Here is a 27,887-nt window from a genome sequence, read left to right on the forward strand (position 1 = left end):
CTTTCAGTCCATTCTCTGCCCAGCCTGTATTGGTGCTTGGGGTTAGGTTGTGGTACTTTTTTTTCTGAGTTAGAATTTTAGTAATAGTAATAGCTACTCATTCACTTATAAAAGCTTTATGAACACACAATGGTTATACGGTTCCAAAAAAAAAACAACAACAAAAAAAAAACAAAACAAAAAAACCTTGAACACTTATCTTCCATTTGCTGCACTGCATTTCTTACACAGTATGTTTCAGGACATCATTATGATATATATCCTTTTTGAGCCCTGTTGGTATTTTTAATTTCGGAGCATGGAGTGCAATAGGCTTGTTTAATGACTGAGATGATGAATGAGGCTTTCTTAGGATTCAGAAACAATGTTACATCCAAACTACAAGCAAAAAAAAAAGTAAATGCTTTGTGCATCTGTTTAATAGTTGGATTAAATCTTTTAAAAGTAGGATTATATTTTAAACTTCCACTTGGCATAGCCAAAATCTTTTTTTATTCCTTATTATTAACTCTGAAATAGTATCCCATAATGGCAGGGATGAGACTGATCTTTCAAAATAATAGTTGCATATTAAAATTTCTTTAGAATACTTTATAAATTTCAGTAATAATTGTTTTATTGTAAACTACTGAATTTGGGGAATTAAATTATAAAGCATTAATTTTCGCGATGTTAGACTTGCTTGCTGATCACATCTCTGCACTGCTTCACTGTATGACTTGAAACAAATCACTTCACTTACCTGTACTTCTCTAGATGCAATGTTGGAATTATAAAATGATTAGTTTTATAAAGTGTCTTCGGTTTTGATGTTATGTTCAGTTCAGAACAATCAATAAAGCAAGTTTTTGAACAATAAGAACTCAAGAATAAACAAGTTGAATAAGCGTATTACCTACGGGCTTTATCTAATTTTTCTAGGAACGGTGTAGTTGTTTAGCAGTGGATCAAAACTATATACAGTAATACTTTATGGTCTGCACAATTTATAATCTGTCTAAAATCTTGGTCCTCTGGTTTTATATCACTAAAGATATATCAACTCAAATTCTATAAAAAATTGTTTTTCCGTATCGCCTAAAATAAAGGTTACAAAAATGACACATTTGAGTTATACATAGATTTTACTAATAATATTATAATATATGAGAACTATAGACATTTTCATAAATGATGGAAAAATGTGGCATGATATGAAGCATAGTAGACTTAAAGAGCAAATTAACACTAAGCAATTAGGTCAGTTTAGATTGTCTAACAGCTTTTAAATCATGATTTTACTACATTTACTCAATCTTCTGCAATCTCATTTCGTATAGTAAACAGGGATGCCAGTTGCAGTTTTAGATTAAGGTTGAATTTAAATTCAAGTGTCAAATAAAGATTTCTTTTCTTTATGAGTGCATGGTAAGTCACCTGCTAGGATGCTTAATTTAGTATAGAATGAAGCTCCAGGAATTGAATCGAGAATTTAATATTCAAATACAATATTCTATTCTTAAAGGAATAAAGAAATGTTTGGATTAGCTGTTCAGTTTAATATTAGTTGCTAATTAAAGAATAAATTAAATGGATTAACTAAATCTAGTAGCAGTATAGTGCATGTTAAATTTTTTTCGTGCAGGCAAGTGTTGTTTCAAATGCTGCGTCACAAAGGTCCAGTTATTTGCTTCAATGCAAAAGATTTTCTGAGGACAGTACTTCAAATTTATGGTAATGAAATAAGCTGGAAACAAGGTAACTGTCTAATCTAATCTATGACCTAATCCTATAATCTCTGTGCCTGTGATGTTTCTGTTAAAATTACAAGGTATAGAAGCAACTAGATTAGTGTTTAGGTAATATATTGGAGAACAGAATTTTAGTACCATGGAAAAGAAAACCCTTCTTGAGAGGTTTACTACCAGACAGCTGGCATGTCAAGATTACATATTTCTCCTTAGACTTGAGAATAGTTTAAGGTTAGATTCCAGTGGAAACAAAAGCTTTTAAAACAGACTTGACTACAGTTGAGAAGGTTGAATTGCTTCATGTTCCCTAGAAAGACTTCCTCTTCTAGAATTTCATCCTATCCTCTTGAGCAATGCTCATACTGGTCAAAATTAGAAATCACTTGAATACTTGTCTATTTATGATGTATGTCTAAAGGAAAGATAGACAAAACTCTAGAAGTATTTCTCAATATAGAAGCAATTTAAGCATTTTGATTGTCAGAAATAACTTATTTTTTTAGTTGCTGATAGCGTTGTGTTAGATCCAAGGATTGCAGCGTGGCTGATAAACCCCAGCGACACAGTTCCCTCTTTTGAATGTTTGACGCAGAAGTATTTTGAAAAATCCTTTTCTATGAAAACAGAAAATACAGATACAGGCACTTTGAGAAATGCATCGGTAAGTAGTTTGTTTTAGATTGTGGTTGGTTTAAAAGAGGAAGGAGATATTGAAATTATTGCTCTTGCCTACAAAATATTGAAAAAAATATTTTTTTCAATAAATAATACTTTTCAGGTAGAAGAAGAATATTATAATACTACTTGTTGGAAATCTAATGTTAAAGAGAGAGGGGAAGGAAGGGTTCACTGCGTTCTACCAAGATGGGATCAAATTCTCCAGGAACAGTTGCAAAATTCTGTATCTATACCCAAAAGTTCAATAACAAAATTGATATAAAACCTCATATTTTCTCTTTCACCTATCTGCAAACAGATACCAGCTGTCATTTCCAGAATGTCTAATGCCTTGCTCCTTAATTCCTGTGAACATATACCCTTTATTTAGTTTATTATTAAGAATTTTACTGAATCTTACTACATTCTGGTAAAGGTACCACATCATAAGCTGATAGGAAGGAGTCAAATATGAACTTAGAAGCACATGTATGCAGTATCTGAAGATTTACTTGGAGAGAATCCTTAATGTACTTCTTGAGAAGTTATTCCAAATAGTACGGAAATAGTCTTACTGTCTGTTGAAACTTATTTACTGAATGTTATAAAACTTTGATATTGGTATTTTGGGCTACTGCATTCTACTCTGGATGCATTAGCTGTCACAGGTTGTTTGAATGTTGAGAGCGTTAGTGTTGGAGGGAACTAATTTTAAAAATAGATGTACAGTAGGCTAAATGATGATTTCTTGAAACCTTTCACTTTCCAGAGGTGTTGCTTATTCAGACACAGGAATCATATCATGATTGTAGAGTTTCTGGGATACAAACCCAATGATGTCAAGTGGACTTGAAATATGGACAGAGCTCACTCATATAAGCACATACCCAACTGCATAGGCCCTTCTGAGACAAATAAAGCCAGTTTACTTCAAAACACTATCTGTAAGCTGCTGTTGTTCAGAAACTACTTCAAGAATTAAGCTATTAGTGTAGGGATTGGAAAGAAAGGTAAAAAGACAGAAGCTATACACTTGCAGGTTATTTTTACATGTGCTGTCCTGTCGTGTGAGTCAGCATCCTTAACTTGTTTCTTTCCATATTTTCCCTCAGTCTTTTGTTCTTTCTACATCACATCTATTCTTAGTTTTCATTTCTCAGCTTTCTCATCATGATTCCCACGTCTGAGTTAAATATTGAAGTCTTATTTTCCTCTTTCCCTGCTTTGGGTCTAGTTTGATTCCTTGCCCCAGCCACCTCCAGGGCCTTTTATGCTGATTTCATCCAAGTCCCTATTTATGCCTCCCTCTAACATGCTAATTATTCTCCCCCCTATTCCTTACCCAATTCATTAGTTCCCTGGACCCTCTTGCTTTATGTTTGACTTCTCTGTTTGCCCAGTCAATACCATTTTTCCTGTGAATCCTATCTTTTTGCCAGATTTTTCTGGTGCCTTCTTGCTCTGTCTTTGGTGATAGGTTCCTAACAGTCCTCTGTACTCCCAGAGGGCTCAAGGCCAGGCGATGCATCATGTCCTGTGCCCCACACCTTCAGTTTAGCTCCCTCTGTATTTTGCTAATCTTGTCCACCCAGCATGATACTTGGAATGACAGCTACTTTATTCTGTAGCCTGCAGCTCTGGCTACTCACTCAGACCCCTCTGCAGCATGGAGTGCGTGCTGCTTGCTGGTCTGTATATAAGGTGCTGTGCCAAAAGGCTCCACAAAAGTGGTCACAGTCCATATCCATTGAAACCTTTGCTGAAACAGGTGCTACGCATCATGCTGCTTTTGTCATCACTGCGTTTGCTGATAAGGAATCCTGAAGTCATTTGAAGCCTGCCACTGGGCTTACTTCCACCTCCAGAACGGATCAAGTAAGCTGGCTGTTGCTGAAAGCACTGTCTTTCACAGACAGCTCATTTTTTCCAGGATCACTGGGTATGGACAAGGTTTCTTGCAGTCAGGTCTATGTTTTTTTTTGTTTTGTTTTCCTGCTATGTGGTAGGAAAACCTCTTTGCAGCGAAGATTACCCCCAAAGTGGAGTAATAGAGTTGAGGATTCTCAACATTCCAAGGCTGAGGAAATGATTTTTCTCCTTTTTTTGGAAAGGGCTGTAGCAAAAAATAGCTCACACGATGAAATGGTGAGCAAGCTACTTCCATCTGTCAAGGTTTTTTCATAGTATGTTGCTTGTGGTAACTATTATTTATGATATGGGTGGGTAGGAGGGTATGCAGAGTTTTTTGTGATACTGAAGGCTGGCACTGGAGGGCTGGCAGAGGTCAGAAGAGAAATACCTTGGCATGTAGACCAATGGCATTCTTTAACCTGTTCTGATCACTCCTCTCAGCTGACATCATCTTTCTTTTGTTGTCTGGTTCTTTTTGAACACACATGCCTCATTGATGCATTTGTTATGTTCATTTAAACACAACCTCCTCTTTTCTGGTTTCCAGTGAGAGGCTCTTTTGAAAATTCATCTCCCCTCTCCCTTTCTTTCAGTCTTCTAAATTCTACCCCTGATTTTACTAGACTAGCGCCCACCTAATCCACTTCTTTATCTACTTGTAAACTGGCTTTTGTGTTTTTGAATTATATGTGCTTTCTTAAAATCTTTATCAACTCTAATTTTAATTTGCTACCCATTAAAATGCAAGTTGTGAAAGACTTATGTTGACCAGAAAATTATGGCTCGTTGTCTATCTAAAGCTTCATTATGAAAGAACATGCAGAGGTGATTGCAACAAGAAATTAAAGGTTTGATATAGCAAAAAGATCAGAATAATAAATACCTAGCCAATCAGACTGATCAATTCATTCTAATGTGGTAGTTTTCTAACTAAAGCCATATTTTCACAAGGACAACTATTAGCATGCAGTTGAAGACAGTGCAGTTGTCTCAGACTGGATATTTGTGAAGTGTCTTCATTGGATCAAACAAGAAATTGTCCTAGCGCTCTGATAATGCTTACACGCTTTTGCTTTAAAAGAACCACTGCCTGGCTGGGCAGATTAAAAGCCCTGGAGGACCACAGTGTTCTGACATCAGACCTGTTTTTAAGATACTCTTGGCAGCAACTTCAATGGCAATCTTCCTGGTTTAATCCATAATTCATAGCTTAATGACATCCAGTTTAGTAGTGATACCATATCTGGTTACATTGCATATGCTCTTCCAGATAATATAATCTTGTTTTTGTTGTTTGCAAAACATTGGATGCTTCATTCATATCGAAGCATTTTCTTCATTTTCTGTGCAGTCTTAGAGTGTAAATCTGATAACAAGTAGAATGTCCTTGCATTCTCATCACAGAAGGACCAAAGGGAAGATTCTGAATATATCAAGTAAAAACCGTGAAACTGTGGAATGGGCAACAAAGCTGGATTTGGTAGCATAATTTCTGAGAGCTTACTCTGGTAAGCAAGACACCTTCTAGCTCAGTTTGAGTGGAGAAAGCAAAACATATTTCTTCTGGAGGAGATTTTTTTTTCCAACTTTAGATATTCCAAGAAAGCAGTAAGGTAAGACGGTTATAGAATATCTGCAGGTCTGGAGAGAAAAGGGAGACTTCTGCAGCTCATAGCATAAAATCCCCTCCTTTGTGTTCCACCAGCTCCAGGGCAGGGATGCAAATAATAAAAATGAGCACAGAATAATTAGGATTACTTCAAAATATATATAGGGTGAATGATAATTCTGGAGATAGCTTACTTACAAGGTGTCCAAGGGACCCTGTCAATGCTTTTTCAATTGAGAAGCCTTCCACGTGATTTCATGGCCATTTGGTGTCCTGTCAACCAGGACGAGTCTGTTTACTATTCTTGACAGAAAGATGTAATTCACTTGGGAAACAGATCTTGAATTTAGTTGGAACCCTGCCTGTGTGTACTATTTTAGTAAAAAATGATCTTGGAATACCCTGCTCACCAAGAATCTAGCCAAATCTAGGTCAGTCCCCAGCTATGCAGTTATTGAGAAGGAAGCAGCGAATGTAATCAGATTATCTTCTAAAGCATTTAGGGTCCTATTGGCCTCAAAATTGGTTTCTCCTCTGAGTCTTCCATCAGATGTACATTACACTCATGTTGTTAAACATGAAACAGTAAGCTTGAGCATTCTGCATTTCTATCTGCTATAGATATTTTTTTCCAAAATATTATTAACAGGAATCTGCAGTCAGTATTGCGCTGTATGGCATAATTATCTTGCACTCTGGGTTTCTGGACTTCCCACAAGACTACGGAATTTTGTGGGTATAATGTAGATTTTCCCTGACTTCTCTCAGGATGGTTTTTCCTTCTCTTTCCTTTTCTTTTTCTTCTTCTTCTTCTTTTTTTTAAATTATTTTTATTTATTTTTATTTTGTTTTTTTTTTTTTTTTTACTTCCTATTTATTATGCATTACAGAACTAGACTAGAATCTTTCTTAGAAGTCTTAATTATCCTTTTTAATGCCTTTTGTCAAATGATTCTCTCATCTACTTTTCTGGATAATCAAATATTGAGCTGAGGTATCGAACTTCAGAGTATCTCACTAGATTGAGTGGGCATATAAGTAGCATAGAATTATAAAATAGCTTGAGTTAGAAGGGACGCACAAGGATCATTGAGCCCAACTCCTTGCTCCACACAGGATTACAGAAAATTCAGACCATGTGTCTGAGAGCGTTGTCCAAACACTCCTTGAACTCCCGCAGCTCGGTGCTGTGACCACTGCCCTGGGGAGCCTGTCCCAGTGCCCGACCACCCTCTGGGTGCAGAACCTTTCCCTCACACCCAGCCTGACCCTCCCCTGTCCCAGCTCCATGCCGTCCCCTCGGGTCCTGTCGCTGTCCCCAGAGAGCAGAGCTCAGCGCCTGCCCCTCCGATCCCCTCGTGAGGGAGCTGCAGGCCGCCATGAGGCCTCCCCTCGGCCTGCTCTGCTCTGGGCTGAACAAACCAAGGGACCTCAGCCGCTCATCACACATCTTCCCCTCTAGACTCTTTACCATCTCTGTTGCCCTGAACAGATGAGCTTCCATGTAATTACAGGTAATGAATCCACAGTAGTTGCAACCTAGAAAGAAATCCTGGAATCGTTATTGATAGTTTTGTTGGTTCAATGTGTTGCAGCAGCAACAACAACAACAACATATAGGTACCGTAAGGAAAAGTGCTGAGAGCAAGAAAAGGGTCTTTTTTTTTTTCTTTTTTTTTTTTTTTTCACCCAGAGTAAATCTTGGTGTACCCACAGTATGCAGTCTTGAAGACTGCAGTTTTGGTCTGCATTTCAAGTAAGGCATAGTGGGCTTATAAACGGTACAGAGAAGGGTGTCTGAAATTGCCCTTCAGAAGATAAAACAGCTTCTTTAGAAGAAGAATGTGAAAAAATTGGGGTTCTTTAAGTGGGAGATGGAAAGACTGGAGAGCACCCACTAGCAGTTTTCAAAGATATTATGGAGGTAGTAGAGAAAGTCAGTGCAGCTATTCAGTAAATAAGTAAATACTGCAGTATTATAGCCAAGAGTCATTTGATGAAACCAGGAGGACATGAAGTTAAAAACTGATATATATATATATATATATATAAAATATATATATTTAATGCAGTTAGTAATTAAGTCTGCATTCCGTAGATATTCAAGGAAATGGTAAACTTATTTTTGAAGGAGTCAAAACTTGCACTGTCCCTTAGAGATGTTAGTCTAACTTTTTCATGAAAAAATTTCACAGTCTGTAGATTCAACAAGTTCTAGAAAGCCGATTTGTTCTACACCTACGGTATGTGAAAATAATTGATATATCATATAATCATAGAATGGTTTGGGTTGAAAAGGACCGTAAAGCTCACCTACTATATACCAGACAAATATATAACTTCAGTCTTCTAGAATGCTCTCCTAGGTTCTATGGTTTGTGGCCCAGGAATTTTATGAGACTGTGCTTTTTGTACTTAATAGCTTGCATGAGAATTTATTCCATAATTTTGGTTATTCAGTCATTATCAAAGATGTGTGCTGTGGGAAATAAAATCTACATCTGCAGCATTTTTCATACTTTCATCTTTCTTCACAGGAAGTTAGCAATGAAAATAGGCACTTTGTTTACATTTTGTGTTCTAGCTTGATAAATTTAATTGGTCGATGTTAATTTTACTTTTAGTCATCGTGTTCTTGGAGCTTTTGTTTGTGTTTTCAGTCTGGATATTCATGTCAAATGATCTTCTAGTCAACTAAACAAGGTAGTATGATTGTGTGGAACTTCCCTGCAACAGAAGGAAGTGAATAATTCAGGCACAGAAGAAGGGCAGTACTGATAAAGAAATTTGCAAAATATTTTTCCTCATTTTACAAGTAGTAATAGAATTCTGACTTCAACATCAAAGGCAGCGTGTAGTGATACTATTTCTCAGTACATGGTCTTTGCAAAATGTAAATAAAGGAACAGGTAAAATCTAAATGATCTGTATTCCTGTGTTCATGATTTTTTTTCCAGAGGTCAAAAAACATTACTTAAGTTTTAAATATAACAGGTGACAAATATAAAAAATATATTTAAATAGTTTAATCCCTTTTAAAATAGGTAGTATTCTGAATATTTTAATCTTAAAAGTCTTTTTTTTTTTTTTTTAACAGTACCAAAACTTAGGTGTAAACTTGGAGAAGCTTTATAAAGTAATGGCATACCTTTCTCATGACTTACAGGTAAGATTTGAAAAGTAGTTACTCAGCTAAAACTTCTGAGGTATTATAAATTAAAGACAGCTAGTGATATGCTTTTCATTGAGATCAAAATCTCTATATGAGTAAAATAGAAGTCTTCAACCCTTACCAATTTACAATGCTGATCAACATTTAAAATTGTCCATCAAATTTGCCATTGTTTTTCAGAATAATGAAGCGTCTACTCTGAAAGTGTATCTTGAAGAAACTTCCTGTGCAACAGTTAAATATTTAAACTAAGATTGTAAGAACAGGAAAAATGCAGACTGTTGTGATTTTTCATTTTACATTTTAAAGCTATATGAAACTATCTAAAAGTATTAAGAGTTGAAACAATGTAGTTGATTTTCTTGGTGGGCACATTTAGAGAGTGTCTTCCTTGGGTACAAAAACTCTAAGCACGTCTATCATCTCTCTAGGTTATATTAGCCCTTACTGAAGTTCAGAATGCATCTCAAGAATTCTTCTATTTTTGTGGGGCTTCCATTCTGTTCTGTTTTCTGCTTGTGATCATATATCTGGAAATGTGTCACTTCAGGGATATGCTCAGGTTCTGGTGAAAGGTACATAGAATCACAGAACGGTTTGGGTTGGAAGGAACCTTAAAGCCCATACAGTTCCAGCCCCCTTCCATGGACAGGGATACCTCCCACTAGACCAGGTTGTTGAAAGCCCCATCCAGCCTGGCCTTGGGCACTTCCAGAGATGGGGCATCCACAGCTTCTCTTGGTAACCTGTGCCAGTGCCTCACCGCCCTCCGAGTAAAGAATTTCTTCTTAATATCTCATCTAAACCATCCCTATCCAAGGGATGCTAGGGGCTTTCCTTGAAACTGATTTGAAATATACTGTAAGGGATTAGACAATTAGTTGAACCAGGTTAGTCTGGATTTTTAAGTGGCCCAGCAATCGTTCAATGTGTAAAAGCAGCCAATAGGGAAACATCTAAGGCACAGAAGCACTCATCCCCAGCCTGCAGGGGGAGATTTTAGACAAATACTGCTGTCTAATTGCTTCGGTGGTTAGAGGAAAGAGACTTCCTGTTCTTTGTAACTGAATTGGGTACATAACCCCATTATCTTGCATCTTCTTCCTAATGAAAACAAATTTGTGAATTCTGAGGAGTTGCTTAATTGCTCAAGTAAATAAAGGGATAACTGTATGTTCTTTTATAATGGATCTTACTCTAAAAATAAACCATTTAGAAAAAAATGAGGTGTGTGTATTTCTTTATTACTGTTCCTGTACCTTTCCCTACAAAATGATGTGATAACTGACTATAGCGTTTAGATACTATAATTCACACTAAGTAGTATTTCATTCCACAGACAGGCTTGTCATATGAAAAGGGATTATATAGAAAAATGAAATACTGATTACTGAAAAATGGATTTGCATAATGATACTTTTATATGTTTGATTTTGTTAATTAAAGTTCGCTGATACTGATGTTTATTTGTATCTTGCTTTACAGGTTCAAGGTTTGTGGAAATTATTTTGCACATTAGAGCTTCCACTGATCAAAATTCTGGCAGGTATGAAAACAGCTCAAAATATGACTCTTCACCTTTTTCACACAGCTGCTTACTATGCTGACATAGGATGTTATCATAGAATCACAGGATGGTTTGGGTTGGAAGGGACCTTAAAGTTATAACTCAGAATACTACATGTTACCTTATCCTTATAACACCTTTGTGAGTTAGAGTTCCCATTTTACAGTCTGAATTATGCAAAATCACAATTGTCAGTTGTAAGTGTACTCTGTATTTAATTGTGTTTACAGTGATGGAAACACACAAAATACATGTGAACAAACAAGAACTGAAAAAAACATCAGAGATTCTCGGGGTAAATTTTGTCTTTATTTTTTTTCTTTTGAAAATTATATAACATTTTTCTGCTTTTACACAGAATAACAGTGAAAAGAGGAGGATTATTTTTGTTGTTGTTCTATCACATTTTATGTTACGTTTATTTAGTCAAGCAAAAAAGATATTTGCTTCACTAGCTTTGCCCCTGAACTAAGAATGCATTGCAAAATGCACAGATCCTTTTGGATTATGGGTTGACTAAAAGTTGTAATGAAAGTTTTTGAACCTACACTTGTCAGTAACCATCTTTCTGAGAAATGATACATATTTTTGTCTCTCTTTACAAATAAAACACTCTTTACAAATTATGTGTTCTGAGAGTTCCAAGTTTGCCATTTTCCAATTAGTAAAAATAGCTACAAGAGAAGCCTATTTTGTAGCATTAATTCTGACTAGGTAATCATAGTGGTCTGACAGTTTGTAAGTGTACCAGAATAATTTGCACAGCTCTGTTTCTCACAGACCTCTGTAGTCTTCAATAATGTAAATAATTTTCCAGTGACTTTTGGTAGTTTTTACTACATTAAATCCCCCTTCCCAGATCACAAAGAATTGTAGATTAAAATTATGTAAGCAATCCACTATACGAGATAGCCAACAATGATTACACATTATGAACTACCCCATTTGTAAGTAGAAGTCCAGTATACTCATTAGTCTAGAAAGTAGCAGAATATTGAAGAAAATAATAATTGAAACAGAATAATTCTGATGTACTCATTTGTAGTTGAGACTCAAAGAGCTTGAACAGGAAGCCCATCAAATTGCTGGAGAACGATTCCTTTTGACCAGTAGTAGTCAACTCAGAGAGGTAATATTTATACTGCTGTTATTACCTAAGCTGTAATTTTTTATGGATACAGAAGAATTATAAAGCATATAAATTTGTCCTTACAACTTCAGATTCTTTTTTAATACTCTTCTGATTATAATGGAGGACATGTCAGTTTTCTCATAAATCTGACAGTTTTGGCTAATCTGTATTTGTATGTATTTAAAGAAATAATGCATTTTATTTTAGTGAATACACTAATGTTACATATAATACATCAAAAGTAGAGATTTTATCTTTCATATTGTGTTGATTCTCTTCCCTACAGTATACTCTGTTTTCCTTGAAATCTGTTTTCTAGACTGAAGTTCAGGCACAGAATTTTCCATTTTTTTTCAGCACTTGAAGCACTGAAACAGTTTTCTTACATGTTTTGTTAATGTAGGTACTATTTGAAAAGTTAAAACTGCATACACTGTGTGAGAAAATTCCAAGAACTGAAAGGCAACAAGTGGCATCCACCTCAGAAGTCGTGGTGAGACAGGGAGAGTGTTTTTTTTTTTAACTATCTTCATAATTTAGAAAAACTTCCAAGATATGTTTCAGTGAAACTGACACTTGTCTGAAGTTTCCCTAACAATCTTGGTTTATTTTTTAAGTCATGTTGATCACACTTCATTTATTTGTGCCAGAAATGAAAGGGATGGGGGCTGTCCTCTTAGTACTTACCAGGAATGGGAAGGATAGAGGAGAATACTACTGCCCTTGACATTTGTCAAGCTTCAGGTAGAAAAACAACTCTATAGTGAATACACCTTTGTCAGAAAAGAAAGAAATAATTTGTAGTTTTCTGACCTGAAATTCTTGGTATTTCCTAACACTTTGTAGTGACTCTGCAGGGATCTAATGCCAAATCTACTCTTACTTATGGACCTTACTTTCTTATAAGTCAGATAGGAGCTGGCAATAAACTAGTCTGGAGTTGTTTATCTTTTAGGATTTCTCCCTTGCTCTGAAACAAGAGTGAGAGGTGTATGTTTTTTATCTATTTGTGCTATTTCCAATTTTTCCAGAACAATCTGTGAATATGTTTACAGGTGTTCTGCTTGGAGACAGCATCCTGCCTTCTCTCCCTCACAGACTGAACACCTTCTAAAAAAGAATCTGATGCCTCTGCAGACTTCTTTCTCTTCAAGTTGCTCTCCCTGATAAACAAGCAAAGCACCTATCGAAGCTGAACTTTAGCTATAACCAGGGTTACAGACTTTAATACCAGCATGCGTATATGACCATCTTCCTCAGAGGAGGAAGACTTTCTCACTGGTCAGATTTTGATAGCTAAGTATGTCTGGTTGTTGAAAGAGACCACTGGTGAGAGAAAATGTAAAATCTGCTGGTGAAGGAAAGAGCAACCCAGGCTTTCTCTTGTGGTCAGTAAACACAATTATATTTGGAGTTGTGTCTGCAGGATCTTGATAGAATCCTGCTCCCTTTGAGCAGTAATGACCACTTTAGATACTTTCACTCACCTTTACAAGACATCAGATCTATTTTCAGATATGGTGTAGTGAATACTGCACATATGAAACTTCTCCAGGTTTTTTTCGTCTGCTAGTGTTGGAACAGCAATGCATGTGTTCAGCATGTGATCCCACAGAAGGACAGAAACATGCCAAAACTATTTGTTTATAAATGATAAAGGCAAGATCAAACTGCAGACTTCTTGGTAACTTCAGAGGCAAATACGGATGCCCCTTTCTTTTGTTAAAACGATCATAGAATCATAACTCCATGTATGTGCAATTGTATTGTTCTAGTTTACATGGGAGTCAAATTGAAAATAATACAACTCATGGCTGAAAATGAGCACCTTTGGGGAAAATAGAAATGTAGGATTTGTTTCTCAAGTGTGAGAGAGGAAATTCAACTCTTGGGCTGACTGTCTGAACTACCAGATACCATCTCTGACTTAATGTCAGCAACATAACCACAAAAATTGCACACTATTGATGGAAAAGGAGGCTTCGTAGATCAAATATGTAATCTTGCTGAGTGACAGGGAAGACTTGGGAGATAGGAAGGATCAGTGAAATAAAATACATCGTCTTTGTCTGAGAATATAAGATTTGTTGCAGTCTATCAATGCATTTTTTTTAGTCCAGTGCTTTTTCCAACAATTGTTGGTATTGGGTTAATTAAAGAAATGTAATCTGAAACATTATAATAGTTAAATACTAGATAATTAATATATTGTCTATCCTTTATAGTAAGAAAAAAGCTTACGTTTTTTAATCATCATTCTGGTATAACTGCATAAGTTTTCCACCCTGAACTGTGTAGTTCCAGATATTTTTGTTGTGATTCGAAATATCCAAGCTCATTCAACTCTTCTTGTTAACAAAATTTTGTGTCAATTTACAGTCAAAGTTATCATAAATTTGCTTCATTTTATTGGTTTTGAATTTGACAATTTCAACTTTTTTTTTTCTTTTTTTATTGAAAGTCTCCTGGAACATGTATTATTGGATGAATGGAAAAAATTCTCCTTTTGCATTTTGTGTGTGTGTATACATATGCATATACATGTATTATCTCTATATATGTGTATATATGTATAAATATATATTATTTTGTGTACTTTTTCGTGTTATCTCTTACTTAGATGCTGTCTAGCACAAAAATGAAAGAAAGGACCGTATTCACACACACACACCCCATGCCCTATATGTTTTCTATGTTCCGTAGAACAGCTTTTGTCTGCAAATCTTTTTGTCCCTGTCTGGAATGGAAAGGAAATGAAATGCAAAGGGATAATCTCCAGCCCTCCTGCTGAAGGCAGGAAAGAATGAAGGCTCCCCTGGGCCTGGGCTGAGTTTGCTTGAAGGACATTATTCTTTAGCAAGTTTTTCATCCTCTGAGCTTGGTGAGAGAATGTCTTCCACCAGAACTTATTCTGTATTTTACTTTCTGACAGTTAAACATGAAGTATCAATCAGTGTGTTAATGGTGAGGTTAAGATGGCTAAATAATACCACTTAACAGAAGAATATACCAGTAATTCAAATTTTTTATTTTGCAGCTGAGTAAGTTGCAAGATCTTCATCCTTTGCCTAAGATAATGTTAGAATACCGGCAGGTGAGGTGATGTTTTTACATAAGGTAGTTGCACTGAAGCAAAGTTAGCAAGAAATATATTCTCAGATGAACAAACAAATAAAGTTGGATATAGTTTAATTATTTCAAATATTCATTGAAATTTAAATTTGCAAGTTGTAGATATTCTTAAGAGTTTTTGAATTTAATGTTTATGCTTTTCTTTTGCACAATGTTAGATTATAGCTAGCAGAACTACTGCAAAAGCACTTGGAAAACTTCACTGTTAAATTTGTTTAGTACTGTAAAGCACAGTCTCAGGGCAAAATATTTATTTTCTGAATTCTGAAGAAATACTGTCAAGATAGCGAGGGAGATGACTAGTTATCTTTTTTTTAGGTGACAAGACCCTCCTGAAAATCCAAAATTACCGAGTTAGTTCTTATGTTTGGGTAATTCAGCTGATGAGTTTCCAAAATAGATAACAAACAAAAAACACCACTGAAGTGTGTAATTTTTTTGTGTGTCTCTTTTTGAGTAGTTTATTGATGAGGGGGGTATAAGATATAAATTAATAAATTCCAATAGTTCATTTACTAGTGTCTTTATAGACCTGGCTTTAGGGTATAACCTAGCACTTGCCTAACCTATGCTAATAGGTCAAGCTACTAGTGAGTATGCCTCCATTATTTTCTAAGGTAAAACTGTGTTTTAAGAAAGTCTACAAAACAAGTTTATATGCATTTGAGATTAAGATCTTTAATGTGAAAATCTTATTTGTATGAATAAACATTTATTTAATACTTTTGTGTAATTCAGGTTCGTAAGATAAAATCAACCTATGTGGATGGACTACGAACATGTATGAGAAAGGTAAAAATAGAAAAGTAGTCTGTAAAACTGTATTTCAAATAAATCATAAAGGTATGAAATGATTGCAGTATGTACAGTTCAAGAACTTTTATGTACGGAAAATTACAAAGTATTTATTTTTGACTTTGTAATCCTGATTGCAGTGGGTTTTTATTACTAATATTTGCATTAATACATTTTCAGAGAAACATGTCCTTTTTAGATGTATGTCTTCATCCTGTTTTTTTGTGGGTATGTTTACTTTACTTGACTGTAGGGATTTATTTCCTCTACATGGAATCAGACAGGAACTGTGACTGGCAGACTTTCATCTAAACATCCAGTAAGTGATCCTTTTAAAGATTTAAATTTAAATTTTAAAACTGTAATTTATATAAAATATTACATATTTTTAACTTATGGAACATTCTAGTTTTCTTGCAAATCTAACACCATACTGTAAGTAAATCAGAGGCAGAAAACGTGTATTAAATGGGTGCTTTACTCTACAACATTTATTTTAATTAATATTTTCCATCTAGATCAGAAATTAAGATTTTTTTCCCAAGGCTTATGTAGAGTGAACTGTGAACCATGCATGCACCCTCTAGACTTCTACTGAATGCTTTTTTTTTCCTTATAATAAATTTCTGGTGTCATGAACCACTTTCTGTAAAGGATTGGTGAGCCCTGGAAGGATTCCAGAAAAAAAACAAAACAAAAAACAGAATAAAAAAAGGGAAGAGCAGGATGAGAAGCCCTTCTCTTCTGGGATTGGGCTTCAGGCCTTGTAAGAGAGAAGAGCTCTGTTGCTCTGGAAGCAACAGGTGCAACTGGCTGTGATACTCGGGCTCTTTGTGCTTCTTTGGCTATAATAATCTCCATGTATGCTTACGGCTGCAATGTCTTTTATTTCACTTTCTGGACTACTGGAGGCACCCTCCCTCCTCAAGGTCGCCTTTTTAAGTGCGTATTTGAAGTTTTTTTATTATAACATTTTACTTGGAATTTAACACCTCCTCTGGTGTGCCTCTACTGTCCCATGGCCTTTCTTGGCAAAGACCTGCCACCTACCCCTGTGGCAGAAGGAGAATAGAAGCAGAAATGGGACCTGACTCATGAAGACTAGAGGGACACCAGGAGACTGCATACACCTTAACCTGTGCCCAAAAGTATTATCAGTTCTTGTCCCTGCAGGTTTGAGTACTGCTTAGCAGACTGTTCCTAACCTTAAGCTTCATAGGTATGAATGGCATTGGAAGATTTGTCAGTCTTGGGAGCAAAGTTATGGTCTTCCACAGCTCTGTGGAGGAGCAGAGATCTTAAACATAATGGTTCTATCATGACCATGTTGCATGGGAGGGCTCGTGGCTCCTTGCAAGGCCTGCCTGGTATGGTGGTTTCTGGTGTTCTGGCAAAAAGCTCTTCTGCGAGGATCTCATCGTTATAGTACTGGTACATTCCTTAGATCCTCTTACCTATCTTGAGAGTTCAGGTTTCATTTATATCTTCCTGCCCTCATGGTGCGTATTTCCATGAAAGTTGTCATTGGACTATTTATAGGGAGTGCTTGTGCTTTCTGCTGAGTAAAAAAGCAGTGTCTAGGATTCTGAATTAAATATGGAACTGAAGAGTGTTACTGCTGCTCCTGCTTCTTATGCACCCAGACGGGGGGAAGAGATGGCAGAGAATGGAAGAGAAGATCATGAAGGTCACACTCTGCTAAACGTTCTGATGTGCTGCACAGGCTTTACAAGTCAGAGCTGAACAGTTATCTTGAACAACCACGTAAAATACAATGTGACCTCTGGCCCATTATGTTAATAATAGCGGTAAATCTACTTTTCAAGCAACAAAAAGGATGGTTTTCTCCAGAACAATGCTGCTGAAGTTAGGATCTGGGGTTGCCTATGCCTGGCTTTTCTGTATAAGTAAAAACATTGGCACAGCTTTTTTTGTGCAAAGTGTTTATGGAATTTATACCATCTGTTTCTGAGTAGTTTATTGATATATTAGACATAGCGCAATGCCCAGTCGCTTTGCTAAGTGCTGAAGGGCTGGGAAAATGCTTGCCAGAAATCCTAAGTATTGTAGATATCTCTGCAGTCACTGTGATGTCATATATTAGCTGAACATTTGCTGAGGTAGTTTATTTTGAACTGTGTTTCAAAAATACTTTGAGTGATAAAAACAAAAGATAAGCGTAAATTGGATACCAAATAGATAAAAATTGGATTGGATAGCAAATAGCAAAAAAAAACCTCATATGCTGCAGTGGTTGTGGATGATGAGGTTCTAAACAAAGGTTTCTTTATATATATTTTATTTATTTTTATTTTATTTTATTTGTTTTTAAGGAAATGGATCTGTCATTTTAAGATATAAAATAGAGTCTAGGAGGGTTTTACTCATAGGTTTAAGGGGAAATAATCAGACATTAAGCACAGAATAGGATTTCTTTTTCAAATAAATTGTTTCACGATCATCTTTCAGACAAATCCACGTATGATGGATGGATGATGTATGTTTTTGGCTTTAAGCAGGTCAAAAGATAAGCTTATTCACATGATTTCTTTTTTTACTTTTGAGTTGCAGCAGCTTAGAGAGGGTTTCTGGGTAGAACTTGAATTCAGTGGATTTCCACATATACATCTATTTTAGTTTAACTGTGCACTGTTTCTTCTCTGGTTCCTTTTTCTGCAGTGTGTGTGCTGTACAACTAATACCTTTTTCATATATAAGCATTTTATAATAATGTAGTACGTCACTGAAGAGAGGCATATTTGATGATGTAGTCTCCTGCTATAGCACTGTAACTGTCTATTTACTACTGCATGAGAACCTGTCTATCTGAAAACTGAAAATAAATACAAAAACTTAAATTCTTCAGTCAAATGATATTGTAATAAATCCATAGGCTATTTTTTTTTCATTCTCTGATGAATTGCCTGTGACTGTTAAGGAAAAGTTAATTAGGTTTATGATTTGAATATTTTGTTTTTAATTTTATTTATAAATAGATTAGACTTGTCTGCATTAGTATACTCCTTTATTGTATAGCAAATTAGTAGTTTTCATATTAAGTATGTTTATTACATTCATAAAGACATATTTCTGTTTTCCAAACCTCCCTTAAAACACCATTATTCAGTCTCTCACCTTTTAAAGAAAAAGCAAGTCATGGCAGAGGTTGGAAGACATAAAGCCAATTAAGATAAAGCCTCTTTCAGAATGAACAGAGAAATCGTAACGCTAGATATAAAGATTGCTTATAATTGTATGCTATAATTTGGTTTGAGAACTTCAAAACTTCATGTAAACTTCAGCACTAGAATCAGATAGTCTGCAGAAAGGATTTTTCTTCCAGGCTTCTGCAGCAAGAGAATTGAAATGTTACTAATGAGTTTACATTTCTACTCTTCACAAGATGCTTGTATCTTTAAACTCAAAAGCATAAACTGTTGGGCTTCAGGGATATTTCCTTCCTTTGAGCATCAAAATTTATGCTGGAGATAAGTAAAATTCTTTACCTTCTCAGAGCACGTGAAAAAAAATAAATGAAAACACTCCAATTTCTTCCAAGGAAATACAGTCCTACTAGCTTGTCCAAAAAGGCCAAGAAAGTAAATCACTTAACCCATCAAAGAAGCATCTTAGGCTTTAATTTGGAAAGCAGAAATGTCATTAGAAAGAGAAACTAGCTAGGGTATGTTGAATGTTAATGTGCTCAAAGGCAAACTGTAGGAAACCTGAATATTGAAAATACTTCAGTCTTTCCAGCAGATATAAATAATATCTTCTGATATTGAATGCATGAGAGAGAATTGCATGCTCGTTTATTAGAAAATGTGTGTTACTATCCTTCAGTGTCTGGAATATGAATAAGAAGTCTGGTTTCAGTTCCCGTAGAAGAGAGTCTATTGAAGTAGAGACATTGTATGTGTTCCCACACTGTGTAGGTATTTCTTCCATTCTGGGCTGTCTTCTGGAGTGAATGGACTAATTGAGTCTATTAAAGCTAATTAAAACTCAATTGTAGTTTTGGGATAGTTTGTCCTGTGGCTTATGGACAGTGTGGATGAGATGCTACCCGTTCGTCTCCCTCTAAAGCTATCCCAATAGTTTTTACATCCTTAGCATACCCATCCACACGGACAAAAAGCAAGGCAGACTGTCAGAATCAGGCAACCGAACTATTGTGACAGCTCTCAAATTTCAGGCATTTCATTCCTGGCCTCATTAAGGTTACAAGCTGATCTGTGATAACACCAATAGTTTTTTTCTGCAAGTTTATCGTCTCTGGTCACAATTAGATTCCAACACAGATGGAATTCTACAAGGTATTTCAAATTTGTACAGTAGCTCACCACTACTGAAGTGTCTTGCTTCCCCTGTCTCTTTCCTTCACAATTCGTGGAAGGATTTGGCAGAGCTCATGCAATGTAAGGAGGCAGACACTAAGTCTGGGAGCAGGGATGTGATCTCATCTTCCCTTTTTTTTTTTTTTTTGGCAGAAATGACCCAATACCTTGGCTGCTTTTGAAACTGCACTATTGTGAACACAATTTCTGTAAGCTTGTTTCCATATGCTGACCTAGTGAACTGAACAAACACTTCAAATGGATGGATAGTGTGGGTCTTAGGTTTGCATTGATTTTACTTCAGTGTGTTTTTGTTTGTTTGTTTGTTTTTCATATGTTTATTGGAAAGCACTAAGGATAGAGAGGAGACAGATATATTCCAGGTTCATGTAAGACATATTGCCAAAAGTTTTCTTTAACGTCATTTAGGCTAACAAAACCACTTTTAGGTAATTATGCTCTGACATGGGCTTTACTGAAAAAAAATGGTTGTCTTAACAGAGATGACAGTCTGTGCATTTGCTTGGACCTGTGTATCAAAGCAGTTTAGTGGCATATTTTCTAGGAGTACAAACAGCTATCACTGTGCTGATAGGCTGATAAAATCAGAGCATCCATGCCATTTATTATGGTTGGGTTTTGTTCCCTGAGTATATCTTGAATTCAGAATGAGCTTTTCTTTTGTCATGTTTCTTTTCAGTATGTTTGTTTCAATCCTTTTGAGATGTATAGCTGTTATGGTTGCTTTAATAGCACTAAAATAATACCTGATTTTGTATGTATTTAGAGTATTGATGTTTTTACAATCTCTGCTGCTTTATTTTTGAAGTATATATTAGTGAAGACTTTAGCATTTAAAGAAACTAGTAACAATATGGGAGACATTTCTTTCTTCCCTGCTTCTCAGTTTTTTGTTTTGATAAGGAAATTTTACTTGAATGAAAGAATGAGCATGTTGATGACTTCAGTTCAATTGCTTTTGTGATAAAAATTTACATTACGTTAACATTGCAATAAGATGCTCTTAGTTATGGGTTTGACAACTACAGTATGAAAAGTCTGTTAGCAGTATCATAACACCAATGTCTGGTGCTCCAGAACATCTTCATGTTAATTTAATATCAAATTGCAGAAGTAAGACCTACAATTGCATCATAGACCTTTGTTCTTCTAGCATCTCATGTACTCCTAGTATCCTTTTCTACGGTATGTGCATATTTTTGGCATTCTCTGCTCCTGTTTTGTGCATGTGTATGGATCTCATGGTGGGTGTAGTGTATTGGATGCATAGACTACATTTTACATGATAATGTTTTCCATCTGGCTCAGTAAAGCTTGGGGCATCATCTGGGTTGTAATTTTGTAGTAACAGAAGCAATACAATCATGTAGATAACTTCTATTTGGGATTGTCTTTCTTTAAATAGCACATAAAACGTAGTTATACATACAATGGTGATGCATAGCTAGTATAAATCTGCTTCTGTACAGTAATCAACACAAAAAAATGCTTGCATTTTATTAATGCAGGATAAGAGAGGGAGTCTGTCATTACTTCTTCTACAAACTAGACATAAGTGCAGAAATACATAGAGCATTAACATTAACAGCTCAAAAAATGAAAGATGTATGTAATATCGGCTCTTAGCACATTATAAAATATTGACTGAGAGGCCTAATTCCTCCTTCACTCTCCTTTAGTTCCTGGCAAAACACTCCTCAGAGAAGCTCAGACGTCTAGAATGGGATAGAAAAATTTCCTGTTAAGTGTCTCTTTGCTAGAGAGATGATGGCACTGTGTACCTCCGTTTGTTCTGTTCAGTGTCTAAGATACTACATTGCAATTACATTACGTATAAATTAAACTGTCAGCAGTTGAGTGCCTATTGCTGTTGAGTGGGCTTTGTTAAGACAGTTGGTTATATGCTGATTCATTTTATCCTCTGAGTAGCCTTTGCCGATATATTTTGGAACTGCTGCAGGTAGAAGCCAAAGCTATACACTGATCACCTTTTAGAAATCTGTGCTGGAATACAGCTTGTTCTACTGCCAGTGTTTTTCTCTATTATGTACGTGACTAGAGCACATAACTAACAACAAACAAAATTAGCGTCACCTTTGATTAATGTGTCTTTTTGAACTATGTAGTTTCCACTATCTTACAAATTAAAAGATTTTTTTTAAAGAATTAATTTTAGTAATATCTATAAATTAAAGTAGCCTGGTATAAAAGTTAATGTGTACGCTGTGTTGTGTCTCTTGGAATTCTGGAGTCTTATTCCATGTGATTTTAATATTTTAAGAGCAATGTTAGCATGCTATTTTGATTACAAGAGAAAAATAATGCTATTCACTTGTAATCTATCACAGTCCTTATTTTTCCACTGTTTGTTCATACTACTATTTCAACTACTACCTAAGCAAGTTACATTTGCTTGAGATTGGCATCTGTTAGCATCCTCTCAAGTCCCAATGTGGTCACAGTTGTTATACCTCCACACTTAAGAGTTTAATAGAGCCCATGACCTAAGTTCCTTTTCACTGTCCTCATCTGAAAGACAGTTGCTCACAGATCAAGTCTCCAGCAATGTGCAAAATGCATCTATCTTCATGTCCGTGTAAATATTCGTGTGCCTATTTTTTATGAAGCTGTTGGTACCTCTTATGAGTTGATTAAGATTTTAGAAGTTCTGCTTGAAGATTTTTTTATTCTTTGTATGAAGTATTCAAACAGTAGGATTTCTAGAAATGCACTTCTAGAAAATATTCAAAGCTTGGAGACTTATATTCTGAGAGAACAATAAAAAAATAAAATATGATCTCAGGTACAAAAATTGCATCTTGTCTTCCAGGCTCTCAAAAGTAAGAGATGTTAGCATATTCTTTTAACCACTGAATTACTTTTTGTAAGGAAAATACATAGTCTAATTCTGATCTCAGAACAAGTTTAATTAAATTTTAATATAACAGAAGTGTTTAAATAGTTTATTTTGCTGTGCATTGTTCTTCTCCCATCCTGTCTTTCAGTCAGAAAAAAATCACTTCAAAAACTTCAGTTCTGGCAGGACAAAAAAGGAAGGAGAGAAATGAAGAATGATAAAAAGAGAATGGATTTATAGAAGATCAAAAGTTAGATACAGCAAGAGAGTGTTCTTGTCTTGGTTGTGTTTTCAGACAGCACTGCTTTTGAAAGTGTTGTCATTGGCTTCCTAAAGAATTTCAGGAAAATGATCTCTGTCAATCTGCATCCATATTACATTAATCTTTCTCAGCTGACAGTTCTTTTTTACCTGTATGAACGGGTGGAAAACTTGCCAGTTCTTTATTTCCTCAGCATCCTTCCAAAAAACCTCAGGAAATTTCACCCACAGTTCTACAGACAGATGCATTCTCTCAGGTTTGGAACAAAAAATAAATAATGGCTTGTATAAGGATCACTGAAGATAAACAGAATAAGGACAGAGGTCATGGTGCTAACTCCTGTGCAGCTTTTCTGTCCTCAGTTCTCCTGTACTAACGTTATCATCCGCTAGCCGTGGCTATTAGTTAAGAACTCATAGTAAAGTACTCCTTCTACCAAATCAAGAACTGTCCTTTCCTCACAGCGAGTAAAGAAAGTGACATTGGTTATTTAGGTTTCCTTTAATTCCTTCGATCAGCCTCCTGTTCAGTCCTTTGTAGCTTTTTGAGAGGAATTCCCTGCTAACATATACTCAGTAAATTCCTCAGTATGTGGAAGAATCTTGTTTGAGATGCTAAATTTTACCCTTACATAAAACAACTCTAACATCTTTTCTTTAGAAAGATTCCGGTCTGGAATTCTTCCAGTCTGGAAACCTTATCGTTTTTTTCATGTGTTTAAAGGCCCAATATTTGTACCTTTGAGCAATATTCCCTTGACACTGCTTACTTTAAAGCTATAGTATACAGCTAGTATGCAACTAGTGCGATATTTACTGACTCTGTTACTCAAAAGGTTGTTTTCCTAAGGCATGTTACCCATGTCTTAGCACTGTTTTTTTTCACTAAAACCAGACCACATCTTCTTGAAGTTCATCCCAGAGCCTCCTGTATTAATGAATGTTAGTTTAACAGAGCTTATGTTCTGAGTAAAATTTTTCTTCTGGAAAATGAACTAAATTAGGTTAACAAATTACTTTATTTATATAAGGGAAATAAAAGCAAAGTTTGTCTCTTTGAAAGATGCGTAGAGCCATGTATATACAAACTCTGTTGCCTACTGTGCAAAGGTTAGTAATCGGTCAGTATATAAACAAGCAGCTGGGCCAAACCCATAATTTTATAAAAGAATTTGTCACAACATGTCAAATCAATAAGTTAGCAAGGTCACTTTTTTTTTTTTTTTAATTTAAAAAATCATTCAGTAATCCTTTCTCATGCTTCTACAACATTATTACCTAAGGCAATAAGGCAGGTCTAAATTTGGAAATATATAACAAAAAGCAGATTAGTCATAGGAAATCAAATATGCTATTCTTTTCTTATGGCTAACTTTCTGAAGTAAGAATTCAGTATACTTGGTTGCCCTTTTTCATTCTTGCATTCATTTTGAAAGCTTCTTAAGTTTGTGTGTCCTGACTGACAGATCTAAAACCTTGATAATTCTGTGCTGCTGGGTGAGACAAGAGCGGAGTGGTACAACCAACTGCATCACCTTTGAAGGATTGTCCATTGCTGAAAAACAGTAACTAATACCAAAACTTAAGAAATCCTAATCTTAAGAAAACTTAGCAGAATTTAGTATGAGTCAGTGTTTTTTGGTAAGGAAAATGGACATTTCGATTTCTACCTAGCCACTAGGTGGCAATTTCACATAAGTCAAGACTTGCTTAGGAATGCAAGCACACATACATTCCAGACTGGTATTGCTATGGTGACCTTGTTCGTTTTCGTATTTTCTCTATTTATTGAGGTACATGCTGTACTTTAAAAATTAGATCTTCAGGCTGTCTAGAAATCATGTCTCATATAGAAGTCTGAGAAAACTGCGTATTCTTTTGCAACAATAAATAAATACTGCCATGAACAATAATTAAATATAGCAATTTTCCAAAAGAGAAATCAGGAATTACTTTTTTGTTGTTGTTTTTATTCTGCTGTGTAATTTCTCCTGAGTGAGTTGCCATTGACTTCGGAGGTGCCAGACAATTTTAGTGAATTGAGGTTGAGTGCCATCAGGATTCAGACTTGTTGTTCTGCTTTGCAAGAATGCTACTTTGGGCAGTGTGCAGTTTTCCTCGCTGTTTCTCCAGCAGCTTTGGTCTTTAACGAAGGAATGAGCAGAATGTTGAAAATTAAGCAAGTAGCTCACTGAACCTGTGCTTAGTTTTCTGCTGTAAGTGATTAACCGAGCTATTGAGAGCACAATTTATCAATAGGTGTAGTCCCGTAAAGAGACAGAAAAGACAACTGGAAAAGGAGTAATAAAATTTTGAAGAAGCAAATAAGGGAAATTTTACAATAGAAGAATACAAGAATAAAAGGAAATATAACTCTTGAGATGTGTAATATAAAGCTCAAAGGAGTTATCATCTACCTATTTGTTATCACTTCAACAAAATATAGTCTTGCAGACCAAAGTATTGCTTCTGCTCCAACTGTTAATACAATGCTAGGCATCAAATGGATAAATTTAAGAGCTTATTTTCTGTTTCATTCTTCAGAGCTGAGTTCTTGTGCCCTAATTATTTACATAAAGTTTTGGGAGAAGGTGATTCTAGGATAAACTCCAGAATGTTTTTGGATTTGTAGTGCTTTGAGTTTTGCTAGAGTGGTACATTTCATGAGATAAACTAGATTTTTATTTATTTTTTTTCAGAGAAAATCTGTGTTTTTCTCAACTATTAGGAAATAGGAAAAAAAAATCCTGAAGCAACCTCTGTTAGAATAATTCAATCTGACAAGATCACAGCCCTAGTAAATATTCTTGCATACAAGAAGAGCAACTAGTTAGGGGGTTTTACTAATGTTGATAGCCTCCGTATTAATTCCTCTATTTGTGTTTTATTTTGCTGTAGAGTTTGGCACCATGCCTCATTTAACAGCAGGTGGATTAGTTGCTATACTAAGGGATGTGTGTGTGTGTGTGTGTTATAACTTTATCTGATCACTAGGTGACAACTAGGAGAAAAGGCTAATTGCTTCCTTAGATCTGTTCAGTCTAACTCCTTGGCTGTTTTTGATCTTTCCTCATGATACATCCACACTGTGTTAATTTATGAATGGATACCCTTATCTCAATGAGTGAGTTTGGTTTCTGTTCTTATTTTTAAATAAGCCCCTACGTTAGTGCAGAAATTAATTAGAATCAAATGTTCTTAGTCTGCAGCCATTTCTGTGCATTCCCATTTATTTCAATAACTTCCTAGCCTTTTTTCTGTTGCATATTGCATACTTAAAATCACGCAGATCTGAGCAGTTACTAGATGAACAAGCCATTTTCTAGTCAAAGTACATATGGATATAGATGTCATTGTATACATATGTGGGCATTTATTTCTAGGGAGTTACAAAAATTGACTGAGGCTACTTGCCCTCCCCCCCCCCACCCCCCCCACCCCCCCCAAAAAGGCAATTTATGCTACTGGAAATGTGTATGGAGAGGAAGAGAGAGGTATGGGTTAGCTGCATCAACAGAAATAACTGAAATGTTGATTTAACATAGGAAAAATGAGCAACAGCCCTACTTGGCAGAGTATAAAATAATTAAGATGCATCTCAGCCTCTGTGGTTGCAAGTCTAATCACACTGACTTCAAAGGTAATGTAGCCAGTATGTATCTGTATTCTGTAATCCTGTGAAAGAACCGAAAGAGCGTGCTGTTTTAACCTAGGAAAGAATCAAGCATACATTGATCAAATTAGTTTCAAATGTAGATGTAGAATTTGGAGACTAAAACTGGAAAGCTCAACAGAAATTGTAATGAATTGAGTATATACTCATAAAACTAGGAAGCGTATATTGTTTGTTGAATTTTGATTAGTTTTTGTTTTCGTGGATAATTGTGCTCTTCTCAGGTTGAACACTGTATGAGAACGCTGTATTTGTGAGGCCCTAAGGGAGATACTGAGTCCATCAATTCTGAGTGTCCTTGCTGGAGTTAAGACTGTCATTGTTTCTGAAAGGCTCTATGTACAGAAGCTAACAGCAGAGGCAAGAATCTATGCAGTCTTCACCTGAAACAGCAGACAAAAGTAGAACTGCTTTTAATACTGGTATTTTCAGAACCAAGAAAACAGATTTCTAACCTGTGCTATAACAAAGTACGTAATGTCTCAGGATCATTAGTCAGAATGGATTATAGTAGCAGGAAAATCAGATTATGGAGGAAGAAGGAAAGAAATCAGGAGTCTTTGTTTTTAGGCATGTACAGTTTTAATCTAGTGTTCATAGTGACTTTTTTTCCCAGCGTGTCTATGATCCCTGCTTTTCCAGCATGATGTTTTTCTGAAGAGTTTGACTATGAACCAGAGATCCAACAATCATCTGCATGCTGGGGGAATGTGTCAAGTAACTGAAAATGTAAAAGGGGTGAGGAATTGATTGTGAGTGCTAGGTCCTCTGCCAAAGAAAGGCGTCAGCTTTGGACACCCAGGAAAGGCAGCTAGTCTGTGTTTCTCATATCCAAGGTGAGTTTAATATGGATCAGATTCAGTGCTTGGCTGGAGTATTTACAGAGAAAAAGGATTTTGGTTAGACTTTCAACAAACTGTAGAAGAAAATGAGCAATGATAAAAAAAAAAATTAATCACTTGCTCATAAAATTTGATATTGCATTTTTCCTGATTCCTTGCTGCTCAATTTTTTCACCTTTCAGTGAGATTTT

General features: G+C 35.6%; 1 protein-coding gene across 1 annotated transcript in view; it reads left to right on the plus strand.

Annotated features, from left to right (window-relative positions):
• Positions 1-27,887, plus strand: part of POLN (DNA polymerase nu) — a 101,328-nt gene that overhangs the window by 9,151 nt on the left and 64,290 nt on the right. The window contains exons 5-14 of the mRNA XM_080590268.1: positions 1,625-1,737; positions 2,234-2,391; positions 9,005-9,073; positions 10,565-10,625; positions 10,877-10,941; positions 11,692-11,775; positions 12,182-12,271; positions 14,816-14,872; positions 15,649-15,702; positions 15,959-16,024. Coding sequence (XP_080446394.1) covers positions 1,625-1,737; positions 2,234-2,391; positions 9,005-9,073; positions 10,565-10,625; positions 10,877-10,941; positions 11,692-11,775; positions 12,182-12,271; positions 14,816-14,872; positions 15,649-15,702; positions 15,959-16,024 — 817 coding nt within the window. The remainder of the gene's footprint in view (positions 1-1,624; positions 1,738-2,233; positions 2,392-9,004; positions 9,074-10,564; positions 10,626-10,876; positions 10,942-11,691; positions 11,776-12,181; positions 12,272-14,815; positions 14,873-15,648; positions 15,703-15,958; positions 16,025-27,887) is intronic.

Source organism: Anser brachyrhynchus (assembly GCF_964034855.1).
Source record: "Anser brachyrhynchus genome assembly, chromosome: 4".
In the NCBI taxonomy this organism is placed as follows: Eukaryota; Metazoa; Chordata; class Aves; order Anseriformes; family Anatidae; genus Anser; species Anser brachyrhynchus.